We start from the raw sequence: 26,551 nt of genomic DNA, 5'->3' as shown, positions 1-26,551 counted from the left end.
ATGCCAGTGACTACAGACAGGACTGTATCTGACGCCCGTGTATTGTGCCCTGAGATGCTGTTTTGGGGGCTGTTCAGTGCAAGCAGTGAGCTGGGGACACTAGATGGCTGCTCTGACAGCCACACTGAGAATTCTCGGTGTCTCATCTGCTCACGGACAGCTGGTAAAATGAGAAGCTGATTATTATTAAGGGGCGATATGCAGTTAACAAGGTCATAGACGAACAATAATCCTCCTTAACCCTTTAGTGAGAATCTCACCTTTAAACCTGGAACCTGCTTAGAAGATACAGTGAGTTGTTCCCTTTACTGAGAAAGGCCTCATCAGACTTCTCACATGATTCTGTCATGTTTCTCACCATATCCAACATTGTTCAGGCCCTAATAAAATTCTCCCCAATGCTTTTATTCATCCCTAGCATAGTAACAGTTGTTAGCTGGTCTTTATCTGATAATCTTCCATTTGCATGCCCTGTTTATGCTCTCAGCTTCGCTTTCTGTCTAATTCATATATTATCTGTGGAATTTTTCCTTATTGACACTCATGTCTGTTGTACGGGACAACTGTTTCCATAGAGACATGATATGATTGAGATAGGTGAGCTTTACATTCTGTGCATAATCAACTTAGACTGCTCATGCTTCTCATTTGTGGCCACAGTGTTGAAGAACCTGAAGGACTTGTGTCAAACAAAAACACCTAACTGGTTGAGATATTATCACATTTACTTCCTGTAAACTGATTAATACGCCAATAGCAATTTCAACAAGTGAAACTGAATAACTTCTCAGAACCTGACAATTTATTCATAAGGGTGCTCGGTGAGAGTGGGAACAAATCTCACACAAGCGTGACAGTTTCATCTGACAGTTCTTGATGACCAGGGAACATGAATCATGACATCCAGCTACTGTCAACAAATGGAGTCAAGATAAACAGGAGTAGTTTCAGATCTAGATCAGAGTGGTGCTGGAAAAACACAGCAGGTCAGGCAGCATCCGAGGAGCAGGAAAATAGACGTTTCGGGCAAAAGCCCTTCATCCGGAGCATTCTCCGGGATACCCGCACCAATCAACCACACTGCCCCGTGGCCCAACATTTCAACTCCCCCTCCCACTCTGCCGAGGACATGGAGGTGCTGGGCCTCCTTCACCGCCGTTCCCTCACCACCAGATGCCTGGAGGAAGAACGCCTCATCTTCCGCCTCGGAACACTTCAACCCCAGGGCATCAATGTGGATTTCAACAGTTTCCTCATTTCCCCTCCCCCCACCTCACCCCAGTTCCAACCTTTCAGCTCAACACCGTCCACATGACCTGTCCTACCTACCAATCTCCCTTCCGACCTGTCTGCTCCACCCTCCCCCTTGACCCATCATCTTCATCCCCACGTCCATCCACCCATTGTACTCTTTGCTACCTTCCCCCATCCTCCTCTCTGACCTATCACCGTCACCCCCATCCCCATTCACCTATTGTACTCTTTGCTACCTTTTCCCCAGCTCTCAATAACAAGAATACTATTTTGGATACTGTTGGGGGGGGGGGGGGGGAGATGACTTACCAGGGGTAAGCAATAGGCCACAGGTCTCTGGCATTGACAGGAGGTTCTGTGGGAAGGTGAGAGACTCTTGGTTGGTGTGTTCCCTCCCAGGTGCCAGGGTTCATGATGTCTCTGATCGTGTTTTCGGGATCCTTGAGGGGGAGCAGTTCCAAGTCGTGGTCCACATCAGCTCCAATGACATAGGTAGGAAGAGAAATGGGGATTTAAGACAGAAATTCAGGGAGTTAGGGTGGAAGCTTACAGCGAGAACAAACAGAGTTGTTATCTCTGGCTTGTTGCCTGTGCCACCTGCTAGCGAGGCGAGGAATAGGAAGTGAGGAGTTGAATACGTGGCTACAGGGATGGTGCAGCAGGGAGGGTTTTGGATTCTTGGATAATTGAGTTTTGGATTCTTGGATAACTAGGGTAGGTGGGATCTCTACAAACAGGACAGTCTTCACTTGAACCAGAGGGGTACCAATGTCCTGGGGGGATATTTGCTAATGCTTTTGGGTAGGTTTAAACTAATTCAGCAGGAGGTTGGGAACCTAAATTGTAGTTGGAGTATAGAGGAGGTTGAGAGTAGGGAGGTCCAAAATAAGGTTTCAGGATTGCAAGAGGGCACCAGCAAGCAAAATATACGTTTGAAGTGTGTCTATTTCAACGCCAGGAGCATCCGGAGTAAGGTGGGTGAACTTGCAGCATGGGTTGTACCTGGGATTTCGATGTTGTGGCCATTTCAGAGACATGGGAAGAGCAGGGACAGGAATGGTTGTTGCAGGTTCTGGGATTTAGATGTTTTGGTAAGAACAGAGAAAATAGTAAAGGAGGTGGGGGTCGGGCAATGTTAGTCAAGGACAGTATTACGGTTGCAGCAAAGACATTTGAGGACTCCTCTACTGAGGTAGTATGGGCTGAGATTAGAAACAGGAAAGGAGAGGTCACCCTGTTGGGATTTTTCTATAGGCCTCTGAATAGTTCCAGAGATTTAGAGGAAAGAATAGCAAAGATGATTCTTGATAGGAGTGAGAGAGACAAGGTACTTGTTATAGGAGACTTTAACTTCCCCAATATTGATTGGGAATACTATAGTTCAAGTACTTTAGATGGGCCAGTTTTTGTCCATTGTGTGCAGGAGGTTTCCTGATACAGTATGTAGACAGGCCAACAAGGGGTGAGGCCACATTAGATTTGGGAAATGAACCTGGCCAGATGCTAGATTTGGAGCTGGTGAGCATTTTGATAATAGTGACCACATTTCAGTTATGTTTACTTTAGTGATGGATAGGGATAGGTATACACTGGAGGGCAAGAGCTACAGCTGTGGGAAAGGCAATTACAATGTGTGTAAACCAGATTTAGGATGCATAGGATGAGGAAGGAAGGAGGTGGGCACAATTGAAATGTGGAGCTTATTCAAGGAACAACTACTGCGGATCCTTGAGAAGTATGTACCTGACAGACAGGGAGCAAGCTGTCAAGCACAGGATCCGTGGTTTACTAAGGAAGTTGAATCTCTTGTCAAGAAGAAGAAGGCTTACGTTAGAATGAGATGTGATGGCTCAGTTAGGGTGCTTGAGAGTTACAATGTAGCTAGGAAAGACCAAAAGACAAGCAAGGAGGGGACATGAGAAGTTGTTGGAGGACAGGATCAGGGAAAACCCTACAGCTTCCTATAGGTATATAAGGGATAAAAGAATGGCTAGAGTAAGATTAGGACTAAGGGTCCTAATCCTTGGATGCTGCCTGAACTGCTGTGCTTTTCCAGCACCACTCTAATCTAGACTCTGGTTTCCAGCATCTGCAGTTATTGTTTTTACCTAAGATTAGGACCAACCAAGGACAGTCATGGGAAGTTGTGTGTGGAGTTAGAGGAGTTAGGGGAAGCGCTAAGTGAATATTTTTCATAGAACGTTAAAGCACAGTACAGGCTCTTCAGCCCTTGATTTTGTGCTGACCTGTGAAATTAATGATGCCCATCTAAATTGCGCCGTTCCATTATTATCCATACGTATGTCCAATGCCCTTAACATCGGCGAGTCTGCTAACATTGCAGGCAGGCCGATCTATGCCTCTACTACTCTCTGAGTACAGAAACAACTCCTGATATCTGTCGTAAATCTATTACCCCTCAATTTATACCTATGTCCTCTTGTGTTAGCCTTCACCACCCAAGGAAAAAGGCTCTCACTGTCCAACCTATCTAACCCTCTGATTGGCTTATATGTCTTGATTAAGTCATCTTTCAACCTTCTTCTCTCCAATGAAAATAGCCTCAGTTCCCTCCACTTTTCCTTGTAAGACCTTCTCTCCATATCAGGCAACATCCTCATAAGTCACTTCTGAACCCTTTCCAAAGCTTCCACATCCTCCCTATAATGCGGTGACCAGACCTGCACGCAATACTCCAGGTGTGGCCTTACCAGTGTCTTGTACAGCTGAAGCATGACCTCATGGCTCCGAAATTCAATCCCCCTATCAATAAACGCGAACACACCATAAGCCTTCTTAAGAACCCTATCAACCTGGATGGCAACTTCCAGGGATTTATGCACCTGGACACCGAGATCTCTGATCATCTACACTGCCAAGAATTTTACTATTAGCCCAGTACTCTGCATTCCTGTTACTTCTTCTGAAGTGAACTGCTTCACACTTTTCCGCATTAAACTCTGTTTGTCACTTCTCAGCCCAGCTCTGTACCTTATCTATGTCCCCCTGCAACCCACAACATCCTTCCGCACTATCCACAACTTTGCCTACCTTTGTGTCATTTACAATTTTACTAACCCATCCTTCTACGCCCACATCCAGATCATTTATAAAAATGACAAACAGCAGTGGCACCAAAACAGATTCTTGCAGCTCTCCACTGGTAATGAGCTCCAGGATTAACATTTCCCATCAATCACCACCCTCTGTCTTCTTTCAATTAGCCAATTTCTGATCCAAACCACAAAATCACCTTCAATCTCGAAACTCCATATTTTGTGCAACAGCCTACTGTGTGGAACCTTATCAAATGCCTTACTGAAGTCCATATATGCCACATCTACCACCTACCTTCATCCACCTGTTTTGTCATCTTCTCGAAGAACTCAATAAGGTTAGTGAGGCATGACCAACCCTTCACAAAACCGTGTTGACTGTCCCTAATCAAATTATTCCTTTCTAGATGATAATAAAATGATGATGATTTCCTCAGTACTCACACTGGAAAAAAACAAGGAGCATACTGAGAAACAGGCTCCTAGACTAGATGGGATTGAGGTTCACAAGGAGGAGGTGTTAGCAATTCTGAAAAGTATGAATATAGATAATCTCCTGGGCCGGATGGGATTTATCCTGGGATCCTCTTGGAAGCCATGGAGGAAACTGCCGAGCCTTTGGCTTTTATCTTTATGTCATCATTGTCTACAGGAATAGTACCAGAAGACTGGAGGATAGCACATGTTGTCCCCTTGTTCAAGAAGTGGTGTACAGACAACCCTGGTAACTATAGACCAGGGAGCCTTACTTTGGTTGTGGGTAAAGTGTTGGAAAGGATTATAAGAGACAGGATTTATAATCAATAGGAATAAGTTGATAAGGGATAGTCAACATGGTTTTGGAAAGCGTAGGTCGTGCCTTACAAATCTTATTGAATTCTTCAAGAAGGTGACAAAACAGCTGGATGATGGTAAAGTCATTGATGTGGTGTATATAGATTTCAGTAAGGGGTTTGATAAGATTCCCCATGGTAGGCTACTGTACAAAATATGGAGACATGGAATTGAGGGTGATTTAGTGGTTTGGATCAGAAATTGGCTAGCTGAAAGAAGACAGAGGGTGGTGGTTGATGGTAAATGTTCATCCTGGAGTTCAGTTATTAGTGGTGTACTGCAAGGATTTGTTTTGGGTTCACTGCTGTTGTCATTTTTATAAATGTTCTGGATGAGGGCATACAAGGATGAGTTAATAAATTTGCAGACAACACTAAGGTCAGTACAGTTGTGGATAGTGCCGAACGATGTTGTAGGTTACAGAGGGACATAGGTGAAAGTGAGTACTGCAGATACTAGAGATTAGAGCCTAGAGTGTAGTGCTGGAAAAGGACAGCAGGTCAGGCAGCATCTAAGGAACAAAAAAATCAATACTTAGGGCAAAAGCCCTTAATCAGGAATGAGTCTGGGAACCGGGCAAGGGGAAATGAGGAAATTGGTGAAAACCACATTGATCGCTGAGCTGAAAGGTACAGAGGGACATAGATGAGCTGCAGAGCTGGGCTGAGAGGTGGCATATGGAGTTTAATGCAGAAAAGTGTGGGATAATTCACTTTGGAAGGAGTAACAGGAATGCAGACTACTGGGTGAATGGTAAGATTCTTGGTAGTGTAGATGAGCAGAGAGATCTCAGCGTCGATATACATACATCTCTCAAAGTTGCTACCCAGGTTGACAGAGCTATTAAGAAGGCATATGGTGTGTTAGCTTTTATTAGTAGAGGGATTGAGTTTCGCAAATATGAGGTCATGCTGCAGCTGTACAAAACACTGGTGCAGCTGCACTTGAAGTAATGCATGCAGTTTTGGTCACCACATTATAGGAAGGATGTGGAAACTTTAAAAAGGGTGCAGAGGTGATTTAGTAGGATGTTGCCTGGTATGCAGGGAAGGTCTTATGAGGAAAGGTTGAAGGAGTTGAGGGTGTTTTCGTTAGAGAGAAGAAGGTTGAGAGGTGACTTAATTGAGATATATAAGATAACAATTGGGTGGACAGTGAAATCCTTCTTCCTTGGATGGCGATGGCTAGCACAAGGGGACATAGCTTTAAATTGAGGGGTGATAGGCATAGGACAGATGTCAGAGCTGATTTCTTTACTCAGAGAGTAGTAGGGGCACGAAACGCCCTGCCTGCAACAATTGTGGTCTCGCCAACTTTATGGGCATTTAAATGGTCATTGGATAGGCATATGGACGAGAAAGTTAGATGAGCTTCAAACTGGTTTCACAGGGTGGCGCAACGCCAAGGGTCGAAGGGCCTGTACTGTGCTGTAATGTTCTATGTTCTATAAATAAACTGAAAAGACTGGAACTCTGTTCACTGGAGCATAGGACATTGAAGGGTTACTTTAATGAGGTTTATAAAATTTTGAGGAGTTTAGGCAAGCATCTTTTCCTCGGGTTGTTGAGTTCAAAACTAGGAGGTGTATTTTTAAGGTGAGAGGAGAAAGATTTAAAAGACACAAGAGGCAGAGTTTTTACACAGAGTAGTTCAAGTGTGGAATGAACTTTCTGAGCAAGTGATGGAAGTGGGTACAGCTACAACAGTTAAAAGGCATTTGGATAAGTTCATGAATAGGAAAGGTTTGGAGGGATATGGGCCAAATGCAGGCAGGTGCGACTAGTTTAGTTTGGGAACATGGTCACATGTACTAGTTGGACTGAAGGATTTGTTTCCGTGCTGTATGACTCTCTCTATTATATATATATATTATATATATTTTATATATATATATATATATAATACATTTGTTTCAGAAGGTGGTGGTACAGCTTGATCAACCTCAATAACTTGTTTGATTTAAATGGACTCTATGTTGACAGAGTGAAGTTCTGCCATACTACCGACTTGACATTGAAAGGTGCCACTGATTATGTAGACCCACAAAACATGTAAACGCCCAGTGCACACACATCAAGGTGTTTTGCAAAGCACAAATTCCAGGGTCATAATGAGCCCACTCTAAAACATGAGTTTCACACCATGGAAGATATATGTCTGGCCCCAGACTGCATTTCATAATTTAAAGAAAACCCAAAATAGGTGTTCAAGATTCCATCTTTCTGTATTAATTGAGTATATCAGGAGTGCATGGCCCACCAAATGAGAATAATAAAGAGAGTACTACCCCTTGTTCAATCTGAGTCTTCCTTTTGCCCTGGTTATCTATTTAATTTAATTTCTCTAAGACTGTAGCACTCCAAATAGTGGTGGGATCTCAAAGCTCTTTTTGACAACACACTCCAAATGTGTGGCAACAGTAAATGGTTCTCACCACGGAGCTAGGGTTTCAAAATGTGTATAAAGCTTACTCACCATGGCATTAACCTCCCAATCTTTGTCCGTTTGCTTTTGCAGATTAAGCAACCAATAGCAGGATCAGTGACAGCATCACAAACTCTTCCAAAGAACAATATAAAAGAAGTATGAAATGGAGATATCTGAAAACAAGAACAAAAGATATTTTTAACTGTGAATAGAATACAGTATTTCAGCTCACAAAATAGAAATACAGGATTGGGCTAAGCAGGGCATTCATTTTTCACTTTATCACAGTGAAAGGGAAATGATAACTTCTGCTATCAACAGCAAATATGGGAGGGATGTTGGCCAAACACAGGCAAATGGGACTAGTTCAGTTTGGGAATATTTGATCAGCATGGACAAGTTGGACCAAAGGGTCTGCTTCCATGCTGTATGACGCTAGAAACAGTCTACATTTGGGTGAACACAGAACAGTGTGAAGGTTAGAGGCTTCATTCAGCCTGAGGCTTGAACACGGAGGGCCATCACAAATCGGCAAAGGGCAAGAGAGGCTTTGAGGGAGAGGTTGTCTGTTGGGCATCAAGGTGCCTGCAGTGGGGGGAAGAAGCTGTCTATACCAGGAAGAGGAGGAGAAGAGGTTGTGGGTATGAAGCTGGAGTGAGAGTTTATTGAAGAATCACAGAACTATAATGGTGCAGGGAGAGGCCACTGTACCTGCACTGTCTCGCCAAACAAGCAACATGACACAACCATTCTCCTGCATTAACCTGCATATTATTTTGATTCAAATAATCACCTAATGGCCTCTTGAATTCCTCAATTGAACCTGCCTCTACTACATGTCCAGGTAGCGAATTCTATGCCTTAACTACCCATGTGTGAAAGTGCTTTCTAATGTTTGCTTCTTTTCAAAACTGTTTTAAACTGCCCTCGCATTGTTGATTCTTAAAGAAGGGTAGGAAATGTCTATCCCTACTTATTCTGTCCTGACTCCTCATGATTTTGTAAACTTCTGTCAGGTCTCCTCTTTGCCTGGTCTTCTCCAAGGAAAACAGTCACACTGTTTGCAGTCTATCTTTCTAACTGAAGTGGTTCACCTCTGTAGGTGTGCATGGGTGTGTCTGTCTTGTCTTTCTGAATGCATGTGTATGTGCATGCGCAAGGATGTGTGTATGTGTGTGTATGGGTGTGTGTGTGGATATATGTGCATGGGTGTGTGCGTGTGTCTGCGTGTATGTGAGTTCACAAATTTATCAACTCTGATGCAAACACACTTCTCAGCACACAAAAATACACACACACAGACACATACTGAGTCATACACAAACACACACACAGACACACACACACACGCATGTCTGGATGAAATGGGTGAAGGTGAGATTTTTGGCACGATTCTGCGAGAAATCCAGTGAGGCTTATCTCAACATTAAGAGCACCAGCAACTGTCATTGCAATTAAATTACTTTTTATTTCAAAGAATCAATCACTGAAAATTGTTCCACAAAGACAAAACATCAGTAAAATGATTCTTGACAGTGCATGCTCAGGAGAAAGTGAGGACTGCAGATGCTGGGGATCAGAGCTTAAAAATGTGTTGCTGGAAAAGCGCAGCAGGTCAGGCAGCACCAAAGGAACAGGAGAATCCGAAACGTCGATTCTCCTGTTCCTTTGATGCTGCCTGACCTGCTGCACTTTTCCAGCAACACATTTTTAAGTGCATGCTCAGGTGCATGCTCCCAGCTAATGCACTGCACCAATCTGTAGGCCTGGTCTAATCACTTGCTACCTATGTGCACACTCACTTGGAGCATACCTGGTTGGTCACAGTATTCCCTCCTTGTCTTCCCACCTTGCACTTTCCCCTCTCCACCAGAGGTTTTTTTTTAAATTTCAAAAATATACTTTATTCATAAAAATATCTTCACATACATACATGGTCACTGAAGCAGTTCAGTGCTGAACAGTAGCATATGAACGGACAAACAAACATTGGAGTATGACTCTAAGCAACAAACAAACCCAAGGCATTTCTTACTTCTGCAAGATTATATTGACATATATTTGAGGTAGTGGGAGGTTCCAATAACTGAATGGACTCCAATTTACCTTCAGCAGGAAGACCTCAGACAGTGGCCTTTCCCCACTGTGCTTTGGTGGCAGCTGCCCCAAATGTGCCAGTCTGCAACACTTGGTCAGGGTCAGCTCCTTGCTCTGGAAGGCCAACAAGTTTTGGGCAGACTGAAGAGTATCTTTCACTGAGTTAATGGCCCTTCAGGTGCCTCTGCCCTGCCGTATTACTGTACTGTTTAGTATAGGCACAAACCAGGAAGTTTGTCCTGCTTGCCAACAGTCCACGGTGAGGTCATGAGGGATAGTCTTCACTGAGGTGTTCCTGTTATTGTAAGTCCAGGGCAGCCCCTGATACCAGTCCAGGGGCTTGCACGCAGAGTTAGTCAGCTCCTCAGACCCAAACCCCTTCTCCTCCCCTGTTAACATAGACTTGGGGCCATGTAATAATGTATATATGGTGGCCTGGTGGATCAGTGGTTAGCACTGCTGACTCATAGCACCAGGGACCCAAGTTCAATTCCACCCTCTGAGTGGAGTTTGCACATTTTCCCTGTGCCTGCATGGGTTTCCTCCCACAGTTCAAAGATGTGTAGGTTAGGTGGATTGTCCACAGTAAACTGCCCATAGTACCCAGAGTTATGCAGGCTAGGTGGGTTAGCCGTGGGAAATATGGGATGGGTGGGATGCTCTCTGGAGGGTCAGTGTGGACTTGATAGGCCAAATGGCCTGTTTTCACACTGTAGGGATTCTATGGATCTACATATTGATGTATTAATTAAGAGCAACAAGGGATCACTTGCTCCTTCAAGCCAGTTCCATCGTTCAATATTGTCTGCAGATAATGTCAAGGACTGTGCAGGGCAGTTTTGGGTGTACAGCAGCTTTTTAAAGTTGACACCCGCGATGCTGGTCAATTCCTGACAGTGGTGAGTTGCTCTGGTGGGATGGGGCTAGAACTGAACAAGTGCAACACCATAGGAGTGGGTTAAGTGGTTCATGAGGTGTAACTGATAAGGTATGATGAGAAAACCTGATAGACCTTGTAGTAAAAAATTCTCCAAAAAAACTCAATGTAACTAGCACTTAGCTGAAAATAAAGTAAGCTTAGCCCACAACTACCATTGCATGCCACCACTTTCACATTAATTCTGAATAGAGGTCAGCTCCACATGTATGCCAATAGAGGCGAATGCAAGGTCAACGTTCATCAAACTCAACTCCTTAGCTCAGACCTGGAACCCCTTCCATCCCCTGGTGACCAGGACTTGGGCCCTTCCCTGTTCTATCATTCAGTAATATCATGGTTAATCTAATTACTCCATATTCTCACCCACCAACAAGAACTTTTTGCCTCCTTTCTGTAAAGAATCCATCTCACTTTGCCTTAGAACGATTCAAAGCCCCTGCTTCCCCTTCCTATTGTGGAAGAGAGTTCCAAAGACTCATTACTCTCTGAAAACAAAAAAAAAAATCTCCTCATCTCTATCTTAAATGGGTGAACCCATTTTATCTCTAATTTTAAATTCTCTCACAAGAATACATACTCTTTCCACATGCAACCTCACAAGGTTCCTCAGGATCTTATATTTACATTTCAATTAAATCACTTTTTACTGTTCTAAATTCCAATAGGTACAAGCTTAACCTGTCAAATGTTTCCTCATAAGGCAATCCACTCACAATATTGTTCTGGTAAACTTTTTTTTCAATACATTTACATCCATCCTTAAATAAGGAGACCAAATACTTTACACAAACTCCAGTTGTAGCCTGACCAATGCTCTGTATAACTGAAGCCTAACCTTTTATATTCAATTCCCCTGACATGAAAGGATAGTATTCACTTAACTTTTCTAATCACTTGCCAAACTGCATACATTTCGAACCTTTTATAATACACGTTCAAGAGAATCCCAGATTCCTCTGCATCTCAGAGCTTGCAATCTCTTGCCGTTTAAATAAAATGCATTGTTGTTTATTCTTCTTGCCAGAGCATACAATGTCATATTTTCCCACATTACACACCATTTACCGGACCTTTACCCACTCACGAAAACTGTCCAATCCTCTTCATGTTCCTTGTGTCCTCTTCACCAATTACTTGCCTATCATTGTGTCATCAGCAAATGTAGCACCTATAACTTTGGTCCCTTCATCTAAGTCTTTTCTATGAATTGCAAAACATTAAGGCCTATTATATTGTGGGCGGTACGGTGGCACAGTGGTCAGCACCGCTGCCTCACAGCGCCAGAAACCCGGGTTCAATTCCCACCTCAGGCGACTCTCTGTGTGGAGCTTGCACATTCTCCACATGTCTGCGTGGGTTTCCTCCGGGTGCTCCGGTTTCCTCCCACAATCCAAAAATGTGTAGGTCAGGTGAATTGACCATGTTAAATTGTAGTGTTAGGTGAAGGGGTAAATGTAGGAGTATGGGTCTGGGTGGTATACGCTTCGGCGGGTTGGTGTGGACTTGTTGGGCCGAAGGGCCTGTTTCCACACTGTAAGTAATCTAATCTAATCTGTAAATTATCTAATCTAACATATTGTCAACAAAACATGACCCATTTATACCAGACCTCTGTTCCTGTTAGCCAGCTGATCATTTAGTGTTACCCTGCACCTTGAACTTTTATATCCCACCATAATATTTGATATGGTAGCTTTTCAAATGTCTTCTAGAAATTAAATTACAGTACAGCATCCTCTTTCCACAGCACATGTTACTTCTACAAAGAGCTCCAATAATTTGGTTAAACCATGACTTTCCTTTTTACAAACATAGATTTTTTTTTGCTCCAATAGAAAAAGAATGTGTTGGAAATCCCAGCACATCTGGCAAATTAAATGCAGTTATAAACACAACTCAGTCACCCTTTATTAGAATAGGGTGGGGGTTATGAACCTGAGGCATTGACTCTCCTTCTCTCTGCCCACAGTTGCCGCCTGACCTACTGTGTATTTCTAGAATTGTCTGTTTTATATTTCACCCTTTCCAGCATCTACAGTAAAGTACACTCCAGTCATATGCTCTATGTCTGGGCATTTGTAAGTGTGGTTGGTTTCAATTTAATATGAGATAATATTTATCACTCAATTCAAAGTGTAATTTATCTGTTAACAAAGTCCACTCATGGGGATAGAAATAGAACATTATTGCATCTGCATTGCCTTGAGAATGTACACATGGCATGGAGTAATACATTATTTTCATAAAATGAGTGGGCGCTGTCTTACACAAAAGATGACAGCATGGTAAGAACTTAGATAAAGTTTTGCAGATGCTGGTTTGACAAAAAAAGGTGGATTGGCAATATCTGAAAGCTTGTGTTCCTTGTCGGAATTTCACCTGACTTTGATTTCAATGGAGCAAAATAAGGTGACCTGTTTTCCGTGCATTGTAAAACCTGACCATACACTTGGTGCTGTGTGAAGGATGAATGAAGAGTCACTTCATAGAATCATAGAATCCCTACACTGTGGAAGCTGAACACTTCAACTCCCCCTCCCACTCCACCATTCGGCCCTTCGAGCCTTCACCACTATTCAATGTGATTGTGGCTGATTATGCAATCACAGTATCCCATTCCCACCCTCTCTCCATCCCCCTTGATCTCTTTAGCCACAAGGGCCACAAACAGCTCCCTCTTGAATCTATCTTATGAACTGGCCTCAACAGCTTCCCACTGGAGAGAATTCAACAGGTTCACAACTCTGAATGAAGAAATTCTTCCTCATCTCAGTCCCAAATGGTTTATCCCTTATTCGTAGTCTGTAAACCCTTGTTCCAGACTTTGGGGTTGAGAGTGTGGTGCTGGAAAAGCACAGCGGGTCAGGCAGCATCCGAGGAGCAGGAGAATCAACATTTCAGGCATGAGCCCTTCAGCGGGAATGAGGCTTGAGATAAATGGGAAGGGGGGTGTTGGAAGGTTGCTGAGGATGCAATAGGTAGATGAAGGTGGGGGAGAAAGTGATAGATTGGAGAAGAGGATGGGGCAGGTGGATGAGAAAGACGATGGACTGGTCAAGAAGGCAGTTCTGAGTTGGAGGCTTGGGACTAGGATAAGGTGCGGGGAGGAGAAATGGGGAAACCAGTGGAATTCATATTAATCCCGTGTGGTTGCAGAGTTCCAAGGCAGAAGATGAGGTGTTCTTCCTCCAGGGGTTGGGTGGTTAGGGTTTGGCGATAGCGGAAGCCCAGAACCTGCATGTCCTTGGTGAAGTGGGAGGGGGAGTTGAAGTGTTCAGCAACAGGGCGTTGGGGTTGGTTGGTGCAGGTGTCCCAGAAATGTTCTCTGAAACTATCTGTAAGTTGGCATCCTGTCTCCCCAATGTAGAGGAGACCACATCAGGAGCAACCAATACAGTAGGTGACATTCCTCCTCTCTGACCTATTACCTTCTCCCCTATTGCATCTACCTATTGCATTTTCAGCTACCTTCCCTCCCCATCTCCACCCCCCTCCTGTTTTTCTCTCAGCCACCCGGCCCATAAGTCTCATTCCTGATGAAGGCTTATGCCCAAAACATCGATTCTCCTGCTCCCTGGATGCTGCCCTGACCTGCAGTGCCTTTCCTGCACCACACTCGACTCTGATCTCCAGCATCTGCAGTCCTCACTTTCTGCTAGTTCTTGACTTCCCCAACATTGGGAACACTCTTCCCACATTTAGCCTGTCCAATTTCATCAGGATTTTATATGTTTCTCAGAGATCCCTTCTATTCTTCTAAATTCCAGCGAGTACAAGCCCAGTCTATCCACTCTTTCCTCATATGTCAGTCCTGCCATCCGGAAGTCAATCTGGTGAACCTTCACTGGACTCCCTCAAGAGCAAGAATATTCTTCCTCAGACTAGGAGACCAAAACTCCACACAATACTCAAGGAGTGGCCTCACCAAAACCCTGTAATAACTGCTCCAAGACATCCTTACTCCGACGCTTAAACTAGTTGTATTTCAACAACTTCAGCAAACATAATGGACAACCTGGTTACCAGAATTTTGGTAAGTTTGCAAAATTGGAATCACAGGTTGAATGGATGCTTTTGTGAACCTGGAAAATTAAAATGGTCAGATACTGCAGTGATGTTGTAATGATAAAAATCAGAACTGATTGCAAGCGGTTTCTCAATCGCTGTTGCTGTGTCATATTCTAGTGTACATAAGTTTGTCACTGACAAATCACCTAGTGTAACAGTCTCAATTATGGTGTTCAGAACCAAATACACAATTCTAGCAAATTCTGAGCTATTGTCTGAAAGATCCATGACTAGGCATCCAGGTGGAGGCAGTTCAGTAACTCTCAGCTCTGGGTGATGAGGCTGCATTCTTAAACAGACTGCTATTACACTTCTAGAATTTGACTCTGTTTACCGGTCATTAGGATTTTATCTCTGCACTGTTTACAATACTGTTTTTATTCTGCTTTCAGCAGCAGCCCAGTTTTTGTACTTACTTGCAAGCCCAATTTTTTTTTTGTGCTTTGCTGACATCTGCAATTCATACTGTTGCAGGCAAAATATTTGCTACCAGTACCCCACTAACAGGCAACAAATTGCAAAGCAGTGAGGTCATTTTTTTTATGACAAGGGAATCGCAGGCTGTGGGATATGATAACGAACATGGAGCCAGCCATTAAGACTGAGAGCCCTTCTGGGTAAAGCTACTGAGAAAATAAACCCTGCCGAAGCCACGTGCTCCAGAACTAGCTGTTATCCTAGCCAAGCGAGTCTAGAACATCTACAATACTGACATGCACGTGGCAATGAAAAACTGATCCAGGAATGTCTTGTGTACAAAACACAGAACAAATACCACACAGAATCACAGAAATGTTACAACGTAGTACAGGTGCACAATCCTTTATCGGAAATCCTTGGGGCCAGTTTTTCGGATTTCCGAATTTTTCAGAATTCAGAATAAATGACACTTTCGCACTGAAATAAAGAAAAACTTACCAAATGACTGAGACACAACTGACACCTGCCAGTGCTGGGCCACGCCACCATGTCACATCTGAATGATGTGGGTTGAGTGGGTGTGGAGTTGGGTCACCTGTTTGCATGCCAAACAACCTTGTTATACAGAAAAAAACTTCACAAGGAAACTTTGGATTTCAGAGTTCTTCGGATTTTGGATGAAGGAGTCTGTACCTGTATTATCCTGGCTGGACCAAGTCTCTAAATGAACAACATGACTTTGTGCAACTCTCCTGTCTTTTCCCATACCCTTGCATGTTATTTTAAATAATTATCCCTTGAATGTGTCAATGGCACCTGCCTCCATCGCACTTCCACAGTGTATTCCAGTCCCAAACCACTTGTTGACTGAAAACATTTTTTCTCATTCTAACTTGCCTCTTTTCAAATCACTTCTATTTCTTGGTTTTAAAAATGTCTGTCAGATCTCCTCTCAGCTTTCTTTTCTCTGGTCCCAACCTCTCCAGTCAATCTTCAGAAATGAAGTTACAAATCACACATTTCCAGGTTACAAATCACACATTACCTGATGAAGGAGCGTCGCTCCGAAAGCTCGTGCTTCCAATTAAACCTGTTGGACTATAACCTGGTAATGTGTGATTTGTAACTTTGTATACCCCAGTCCAACATTGGCATCTCCAACTCATAAATGAAGTTTCTCATCCCTGGTACCACATTCACAAACCTCCTCTGCCCTCTCCAATGTACTCACATCCTTCCTATAATGTGCTGCCCGGAACTTTACACAATACTGCAGCTGAAGTCAAACAAATATACCAGTTTAGCAATATGTCATTGCTGATGCAATCTATAACCGTATTAATAAATCCTGGTGTATTGTATGCTTTATTTATTTATGTTTGTTCACTCATGGAACTGGGTGTTGCTGGCTGGGCCAACATTCATTGCCCATACCTAATTACCCCTGAGAAGGTGGTGGTGTGCTGTCTTCCTGAACCGGTGCAGTTCATTTGGTGCAAGGACACCCACAGCGCCCTTAGGGAGGGAATTCCATAATTTTGACCCAGAAACATTGAAGGAATGATAATATATTTCCCAGTCAGGATGTTGAGTGGCTTAAAGGGGAACTTACAGGTCATGCTGTTTCCATACATCTGATACCCTTGTACTTCAAGATGGTAGTAGTCATGAATTTGAAAGGTGCTGTCTAAGGATGTTGGGTGGACTTCTGCAGTGCAACTCATATACAATGCCACTTCTACGCATCAATGGTTGCTTGACTGAATGCCTGTGGATGTGGTGCCAATCAAGCATGTTGCTTTGTCCTGGATGGTGTCAAATTTCTTGAGTGTAGTTGGAGCTGCACCCACCCAAGTAAGTATGAGTATTCCATCATATTCCCTTGTGCATTGTAGATGGTAGACATGCTTTGGGGAGTCAGGAGGTGAGTTACTCACTGCAGTATTCCTAACCTCTGATCTGCCCTTGGAGACACTATATTTATGTGGTAAATCCAGTTGAGTTTCTGATCAATGATAATCCCCAGGATGTTGATGGTGAGGGATTGAGTGATAGCAATGCCATTGAATACCAAGGGGCAGTGGTTAAATTGTCTCTTATATAAAGTGCTCACTGCCAGTGTCACAAAGCTGGTCTATTTTCTAAAAGCTGTTCCTTTTCTCAAGGATACTGTGTCCTTGGGTTTTTTCAGAGGGGCCATAAACAGGTCGGGCTCTGAAACGGTTGGGTTTGGTACAGAGATTAGTGGACTTTTTGTTTATATGTAAAGAGATTAGACTTAAGCCAAAGCTTTTATGTTTTTAGAAGTAACCTGTATAAGTTGGGGGGCGGGGGTGGCCAGCTCTAGTTGACAAGTTCAGTCCAGAATGAGTTAGGGAGTTCAGCTGTGGGCTGTGTGGAAACAGGCTGCTAAACTCCCTCTCCTTCTGCCTTTCTAACTTCGACCTGTAAGCCTTTGTTTCATTTTTACAGTGTTTAAGGGGTTTGCTTATTTGGATTGTTGTGTATATTTGGAACAGCATAATTAAGTCTAGATTGGATAGACTGAGTTCTTTAGGTATTCTTTATTCTATTCTTTGTGTTTCATTGTGTAACTTTGTGAATAAAGTTTTGTCAGTTTTAAAACCTGGTAGTCAACCTAGCTAACGACTCTGGGCAATTTTCACTGTACACTTACTGAAACAAATTGCAAAGTTATGGTCTGGGGCTGCCTGCTTAAGAATGTTTTGAGTGGTCCGACCTAGTCCATAATACCTGGCATTTCTGTGGCAAATATGTTACTTGCCATTTCTTTTAGCCCAAGTCTGGAGATCGTCCAGTTATACTGCTTCTGAATATGGATAGCTTCAGTATCTGAGGAATCACTAATGGTGCTGATCATTAGCAAATATCTCCACCTCTGAATTAATGTTAGAGGAAAGGTCTTTGATGATGCAGCTGAAGATGTTTGGGCTTAGGACACTACTCTGAGGAACTCCTGCAGAGATATCCTGGAGCTGAGATGACTGACCTCCAACAACAATGACCATCTTCCTTATTGGAAGATATGACTCTGGTTAGAATGCAATCTCGATGTCAAGGGTGTCACTTGCAGCTCACCTCTGGAATTCAGTTCCTTTGGCCATGTTTGAGCCAAGACTGTCATGAAGTCGAGAGCTGATTGGCCCTGGTGAACCCAAACTGAGCTGCAGTGAGCACTTTATTGCTGAACAGGTTTTGCTTGATAGCACTGTTGATGACAACTTCCATCACTTTAGTGAGGATAGAGGTCAACGTGTGGTAGTAATCCAGTTTCGATTTATCCTGTGTACAGGACATACCAGGGGAATCTTCCACATTCCATTATTACAGCATATACACACCGAGGAATTTAAAAAAAGAAAAAAAAAGAGAAAAAAAAGCAGGAGTGTTAGGTATCGTGTCACACTGAAAGCTGGCTCTGAGGGAGCTGGATCAGTGTCAAGGTCTTTCCACATGTAAACGAAGGGTAACTTGGTGAAAGAATATCAGCCTCTGTGAAGCTATTTAAATGGTGATGACAGAAAAGTACACTCATGAATAAATTTGATCAGAACAGTCATTTTTGAGCCTAGGTAAGAATTTCTAGCATCATGCTGTTATTTGAGATGAACGGAAGAAAAAAAAAATGAAAAGTATACACACCGAGGTCCCCCGCTCCAGCAATCCATTTAGCATTGTGTGCTGAGTTTACGTTGTTTATCCATATTTTTGCTAAAAAAAATGCATCACCTCACACTTCTCTGTCTTGAACATCATCAGTCCGTCCAGTCCACCAACTTGTCTCTGTCCTTTTTAAGTTCTACAGAGATTTCCTCTCAGCTTAGTATTATTTGCAAGCTTTATAATTGACCATTGTAGACCAAGATCTAAATCATTAATATTTATTAAGAAAAGCATTGGTTCCAATAATGAACCACAGGAATGCCACTATAAACTCTCTGCAACCCAAAAATTACCAACTAATGATTACTCTGTTTCTGATCACTCAGACAGTTTTGCCTCCATGTTATACTGTCTCTGCATTCCATGAAGTTCACCTTTTCTTGGCTGTCTGTAATGTGGCACTGCACCAAACTCCTTTTCCAGAATCAAGAGACCCAGGTTGAGAAGCTCCATTCCCTCATCAGGCTCACTAGCAACCACTCCACAAAGTGTTCAAAGAAAACATTGGAACATGACCCCTCGGCAGGGTGTCCTCCAGTAAATAAGCAGATATCTCAAGACACTTGGCTACCAAGAAATACGTTATTAAAACAAAAATGTTCCAGTATCCTTAAATTAAAAACACTCATTCCAAGTATCCACAACTTCTGAAACACAAGTCCACGAAAATTATTAAATATGAACTTTCATAACACAGTGAACATTCATGCCAGAAAAATGTGTTGCTGGAAAAGCGCAGCAGGTCAGGCAGCATCCAAGGAGCAGGAGAATCAACGTTTCGGGCATAAGCCCTTCTTTATCAAGCAAGCTAAGATAAAAGGTAGGGAGGAGGGACTTGGGGCGTTGGGAATGCGATAGGTGGAAGAAGGTTAAGGTGAGGGTGATAGGCCAGAGAGGGGTGGGGGCGTAGAGGTCGGGAAGAAGCTTGCAGGTCAAGAAGGCGGTGCTGAGTCCGAGGGTTGGGACGGAGATAAGGTGGGGGGGAGGGGAAATGAGGAAGCTGGAGAAATCTGCATTCATCCCTTGTGGTTGGAGGGTTCCTAGGCAGAAGATGAGGCGCTCTTCCTCCCCCTGTAAAAATGCCATCCCATATTCCCAATTCCTTCGCCTGCGCCGCATCTGCTCCCAGAAGGACCAATTCCAATACCGAACAATCCAGATGGCCTCTTTCTTCAAAGACCGCAATTTCCCCTCAGATGTGGTTGACGATGCTCTCCACCGCATCTCCTCCACTTCCCACTCCTCCGCCCTTGAACCCCGCCCCTCCAATCGCCATCAGGGACAGAACCCCACTGGTCCTCACCTATCAGCCCACCAACCTCCAGATACATCGTATCATCCTTCGTCATTTCCGCCACCTCCAAACAGACCCCACTACCAAGGATATATTTCCCTTCCCTATCAGTGTTCCGGAAAGACCACTCCCTCCTCGATTCCCTCGTCAGGTCCACACCCCCCACCAACCCAACCTCCACTACCGGCACCTTCCCCTGCAACCACAAGAAATGCAAAACTTGTGCCCACATCTTCCTGCTCACTTCACCTGCATCTCCACACACATCATTTACTGCATCCACTGCACCCGATGTGGCCTCCTCTACATTGGGGAGACAGGCTGCCTACTTGCGGAACGTTTCAGAGAACACCTCTGGGACACCCGCACCAACCAACCCAACCGTCCCATGGCTGAACACTTTAACTCCCCCTCCCACTCCGCCAAGGACATGTAGGTCCTTGGCCTCCTCCATCGCCAGACCATGGCAACACGATGCCTAGAGGAAGAGCGCCTCATCTTCCGCCTAGGAACCCTCCAAACACAAGGGATGAATGCAGATTTCTCCAGCTTCCTCATTTCCCCTTCCCCCACCTTTTTTCAGTCCCAACCCTCAGACTCAGCACCGCCTTCTTGACCTGCAATATTCTCATCCACCACCCCCTCTCCGGCCTATCACCCTCACCTTAACCTCCTTCCACCTATCACTTCCCAACACCCCTCCCCCAAGTCCCTCCTCCCTACCTTTTATCTTAGCCTGCTTGGCACATCCTCCTCATTCCTGAAGAAGGGCTTATGCCCGAAACGTTGATTCTCCTGCTCCTTGGATGCTGCCTGACCTGCTGCGCTTTTCCAGCAACACATTTTTCAGCTCTGATCTCCAGCACCTGCAGTCCTCACTTTCTCCTAACATTCATGCCATACAAGCACATGGGCAAACAGAGAGAATCTGACCATCTATCCTTGACAGTCAAAGGTGTCACCATTGTTGAATGCCCTAATATCAATATCCAGGAGTTAGCATTGACCAGAAACCAAACCTGGGCACACAGGTAGATAGAAAAGTAAATTGTCGATAAGAGATTGAGAATCCATAAAGGATGGGTTAAGTGAATGGGCAGAAATTTGGCACATGGAGTATACCATGGGTAGATGTCAATTTGCCAACTTTGGCAGGAAGAATGGAAAAGCAGAATTCTAACTAAATGGAGAAAGATCGAAGATCTAGCTCCTACAGAGAGATCGCAATGTCCTGGATGAATCACATAAAATTTGTATGAAGATAAAACGAACAAGTTGGAGAAATGATGGGATGTTATCATTTATTTCAAGGAGATTGGAATATAAAAGTAGGGAAGTTTTCCTACAGTTGTTCAGGGCAGTGGTGAGACCACATCTGAAGCATTTGAATCGTTTGGTCTCATAATGTGAACATTTTAATATAATTGCTGTATAGGTTGTTTACTCGACTAATTTCTGAGATGAACAGCCCACCTTATGAAGTAACATTGAACAATTTAGAACTAAACACCACTGTTAGACTCTTCATGGCAGCCCTGGTAATGCCAGGCCAACAAAAATGCAACACAAAAGTGTTCCCAGTGCATTTTCATGACAAATAAGCCAAAGAAAACAATATTGTATCAAGACAATCAAGTTCAATCTGTGTTATGTTGTTGTGTTATAGAGTATGTAAGTGCATGAGTGCAAGAGTAGAAGAGAAGGAAAAATAAGCAAAATAACACTGTCTCTGAGTTGGGAGACACCCTCCAATTCTCATTTCTTTTCCAACAGAGTACAGCTTTCCATCACAGAATTTGGATAATTCGCTCCTCACAGGAAGTCAACAGGTGGTAACTGAAAGAATTCCATCTGGTTCACATTTGTTCTCATCTATTATATGTGACCTTTTCTTCTTGTTAGGTACAAATAAACTTACATCGGAATTGGAAAGAACTGTGAGAGTTATCGCACAAATGTTCAAGCTACTTACCAGCTTGTGTAAATCCACAAATTTTGGCTCTGTCTCCAAGAGTGGGTGAAAATCCTGGAACTCAGCTCCTGCTGTACTTGGGTGTATTACACAACATGAACAGCTTGGCTCAAAAAGGCAGCTCATTACTCAAAGCCAGGTACGGATGGTTAAAGCACTCTGCATATTAATGAAAAACAATACCCAGCATGCGAGCAAGTAAATAGCTTGCATTGACAGTGTACCTATTTGGAAAATACTCATGCAACATGAAAAGCATATTTCTGTGTTTGCAAGAAGGTGCTAAATATAGGTACATATGTCAATTAGCTCAAAACTTGTCTTGGTGTGTTAGATTTAGATTATTTTTGTTGTCATGTGTACTCAAGTATAGAAGTACAAGAGTATATGAAAAGGGTGTAATGTTGCCACAAAAGGTGCCATCTCAAGTAACAAGACACTGAGGTACATAAACTCAGGTACAAAGTAGTAAGAGAAACACAAAAGTTAAAAAGTTAAGCATTACTTCATAGAATAAGTAGAAAAATAAAGAAGTAAGATAATAGTTAACATTAAAGTCTTTCTTAATTTAAACGAGGAAAATAAAGGAATACGTTAAATACACAACTGTCTTTGATTACATGCTATCCCAAAATGATAGTGAACTCTTGTTAGTAGAAGAATTTTTTTTGCATCTTTAAAAACTGTGGAGTCAAGGAGGAAGAACTGGTTTTGATTTATAAGGATGGCTGCATAATTTCACATCAAGAAATGATGTGGAGGAGCTGAGGAGTTGTTTTCAAATGAAATTGATTGGATCTCAGCCAACTGAGCAGGTTGGAACTGGAAACAAGTTCCAGAGACACAGAAAACACAGAGAGAGAGAGAGAGAGAGAGAGAGACACTGAAGGCTGTGCTATTGTTCTCCCCACACTACCCTGATCCACTCCTCACTCATCTGCCTACCACAACACCAACATTTCAGCTCACCCACCTGCCACCCTAATTCCTTGCCACATAACCACCTAACACCCTACCTGCCTGACACTTTTCACACCTATCATCCTACATACCTAACACCTCACCGATCTGCCATTCTGTACACCAGCCGCTTCACCAATTCACCATATCACCAAGCTAACCCTGCCACTGAACCACCTCACCCATCTATTGATTCATGCCGTTACGTCAACATACCTACCCATCCTCTCACCATGCCCATTTACTCATGCATTCTAAGCTATTACCTGCAAAACTTTTAAGTTGATAACGTAACTCATCATGTGATAAGCATTTGTACATTGTAGCCATGTAGTAACAGGAATGCAGAATACTGGGTGAATGGTAAGATTCTTGGTAGTGTAGATGAGCAGAGAGATCTCGGTGTCCAGGTACACAGATCCATGAAAGTTGTCACCCAGGTTGATAGGGTTGTTAAGAAGGCATACGGTGTGTTAGCTTTTAATTGTTAGAAGGATTGAGTTTCAGAGCCATGAGGTCGTGCTGCAGCTGTACAAACCTCTGGTGCGGCCGCACTTGGAGTACTGTGTACAGTACTGGTCACCACATTATAGGAAGGACATGGAAGCTTTGGAAAGAGTTCAGAGGAGATTTACTAGGATGTTGCCTGGTAGACTCAATCAGCTCAATTAATATATATGGGTAAACATAAATAACAGTTCTCAAAAAGATTTTTAAAAATGTACTTATGACAATTATTGAATACTGTATATATACCTGTGCAACATCAAGTAGAAATAGTTGCAGGAAGAATCCTAAAATACTTCTAACCATCTCATATGGAACACCTCCAATTCCAAAGGATAACTTGTTACATATGGTCAATTTACTTGTTTCTTCATCCTAAAGCAGACAAATGTAATTATTCTTATTCTTATTCTTGCCATTATTACCTTGAAAAAAAAAGAAACACAATGCAAGTCAATTATTATTCAGTTCAATGTATTGTACATTTGTTTATAGAACATTACAGCGCAGTACAGGCCCTTCGGCCCTCAATGTTGCGCTGCTCTGTGAAACCAATCTGAAGTCCATTTAACCTACACTATTCCATTCTCGTCCATATGATCATCCAATGACCATTTGAATTCCCATAAAGTTACTGAGTATATTACTGCTGCAGGCAGTGCGTTCCATGCCCCTACTACTCTGAGTAAGGAAACTACCTCTGACACCTGTCCCATATCTATCACCCCTCAATTTAAAGCTATGTCCCCTCATGCTAGCCATCACCATCCAAGGAAAAAGGCTCCCACTGTCCATCCTATCCAACCCTCTGATTATCTTATATGTCTCAATTAAATCACCTCTCAACCTTCTTCTCTCTAATGAAACAGCCTCAAGTCCCTCAGCCTTTCCTCGTAAGACCTTCTCTCCATACCAGGCAACTTCCTAGTAAATCTTCTCTGAACTCTTTCCAAAGCTTCCATGTCCTTCCTATAATGTGGTGACCAGACTGTACACAGTACACCAAGTGCGGCCGCACCAGAGTTTTGTACAGCTGCAGCATGACCTCATGGGTCTTAAACTCAATCCTTCTAACAATAAAAGCTAACACACCGTAAGCTTTCTTAACAACCCTATCAACCTGGGTGACAACTTTCATGGATCTGTGTACCTGAACACCAAGATCTCTCTGCTCATCTACACTCCCAAGAATCTTACCATTCACTCAGTACTCTTCATTCCTGTTACTCCTTCCAAAGTGAATCACCTTACACTTCCCTCATTAAACTCCATTTGCCACTCTAAGCCCAACTCTGCGGCTTATCTATGTCCCTCTGTAACCCACAATATCCTTCGTCACTATCCACAACTCTAGCAACCTTAGTGTCAGCCGCAACTTTACTAACCCATCCTTCTATGCCCTCATCCAGGTCATTTATAAAAATGATATACAGCAGTGGACCCAAAACTGATACTTGCAAAACGCTGCTCATAACTGAGCTCTAGGATGAATATTTATCATCAGCCACCACCCTCTGTCTTCTTTCAGTGAGCCAATTTCTGATCCAAACCGCTAAATCATCCTCAACCCCATGCCTCTGTATTTTCTGCAACAGCCTACCATGGGGAACCTTATCAAATGCCTAAATGAAATCCATACACATCACAGCAACCGTTTTACCCTCATCCACCTGTTTGATCACCTTCTCAAAGAACTCAATAAGGTCTGTGAGGCACGACCTACCCTTCACAAAACTGTGTTGACTATCCTTAATCAACTTATTCCTTTCTAGATGATTATAAATCCTATCTCTTATAACCCTTTCCAACACTTTACCTACAACTGAAATAAGGCTCACTGGCTTATAATTACCAGGGTTGTCTCTACTCCCCTTCTTGAACAAGAGAACATTTTCTATCCTCCAGTCCTCTGGCACCATTCCTGTCGACAATGACAACATAAAAATCAAAGCCAAAGGCTCGGCAATCCCCTACGTGGCTTCCCAGAGAATCCTAGGATAAATCCTATCCAGCCCAGAATTGCTAACACCTCCTCCTTGTGAACTTCAATGCCATCTAGTCTAGTAGAATGTATCTCAGTATTCTCCTCGACAACATTGTCTTTTTCTAGTGGGCATACTGACAAAAAAATATTCATTTAGTGCTTTTTTTATCTCCTCTGACTCCACACACAACTTCCTACAACTATCCTTGATTGGCCCTAATCTTACTCTAGTCATTCTTTTATTCCTGATATAGCTATAGAAAACCTCAGGGTTTTCGTTGAGCCTATCTGCCAACGACTTCTCATGTCCCCTCCTGGCTCTTCTTAGCTCTCTCTTTAGGTCTTTCCTGGCTAAATTGCAACTCTCAAGCGCCCTAACTGAACCATCACATCTCATCCTAACATAAGCCATCTTCTTCCTCTTGACAAGATATTCAACTTCCTGAGTAAACCACAGCTCCCTTGCTCGACAACATCTTCCCTGCCTAACCGGTATATATTTATCAAGGATCCGCAGTAGTTGTTCCTTGAATAAGTTTCATATTTCAAGTGTGTCTATCCCCTGCAGTTTCCTTTCCCATCCTATGCATTCTAAATCTTGCCTAATTGCAATGTAATTACCTTTTCCCCAGCTATAACTCTTGCCCTATGGTATATACCTATCCCTTTCTATCACTAAAGTAAACATAACCAAATTGTGGTCACTATCACCAAACTGCTCACCTCCCTCCAAATCGAACACCTGGCTGGGTTCATTACTCAGTGCCAAATCTAATGTGGCCTCAAGAGAAAGTGAGGGCTGCAGATGCTGGAGATCAGAGCTGAAAATGTGTTGCTGGAAAAACGCTGCAGGTCAGGCAGCATCCAAGGAACAGGAGAATCGACGTTTCAGGCATAAGCCCTTCTTCAGGAATGAGGAAAGTGTGTCCAGCAGGCTAAGATAAAAGGTATGGAGGAGGGACTTGGGGGAGGGGCTTTGGAAATGCGATAGGTGGAGGGAGGTCAAGGTGAGGGTGATAGGCCGGAGTGGGGTGGGGGCGGAGAGGTCAGGAAG

At 43.2% G+C, this 26,551-nt stretch overlaps 1 protein-coding gene across 6 annotated transcripts in view; it reads right to left on the bottom strand.

The window, feature by feature from the left end:
- LOC122540791 (major facilitator superfamily domain-containing protein 2B-like) overlaps positions 1-26,551 on the bottom strand; it is an 80,412-nt gene that overhangs the window by 48,002 nt on the left and 5,859 nt on the right. For 4 of the 6 annotated variants that reach the window (XM_043677008.1, XM_043677033.1, XM_043677025.1 and 1 more), the window contains 2 exons: positions 23,763-23,888; positions 7,620-7,744 (listed from right to left, as the gene is read on the bottom strand). In XM_043677008.1, the coding sequence (XP_043532943.1) occupies positions 7,620-7,744; positions 23,763-23,888 (251 nt within the window). Of the gene's footprint in view, positions 1-1,563; positions 1,733-7,619; positions 7,745-23,762; positions 23,889-26,551 lie in introns of those variants that run through there. The other 2 variants (XM_043677043.1, XM_043677015.1) reach the window with 2 other exon arrangements.

Source organism: Chiloscyllium plagiosum, chromosome 3 (assembly GCF_004010195.1).
Source record: "Chiloscyllium plagiosum isolate BGI_BamShark_2017 chromosome 3, ASM401019v2, whole genome shotgun sequence".
Taxonomy (NCBI): Eukaryota; Metazoa; Chordata; class Chondrichthyes; order Orectolobiformes; family Hemiscylliidae; genus Chiloscyllium; species Chiloscyllium plagiosum.
Note: the sequence above shows the minus strand (reverse complement) of the source record. Positions and strands in the feature narration are given on the sequence as shown.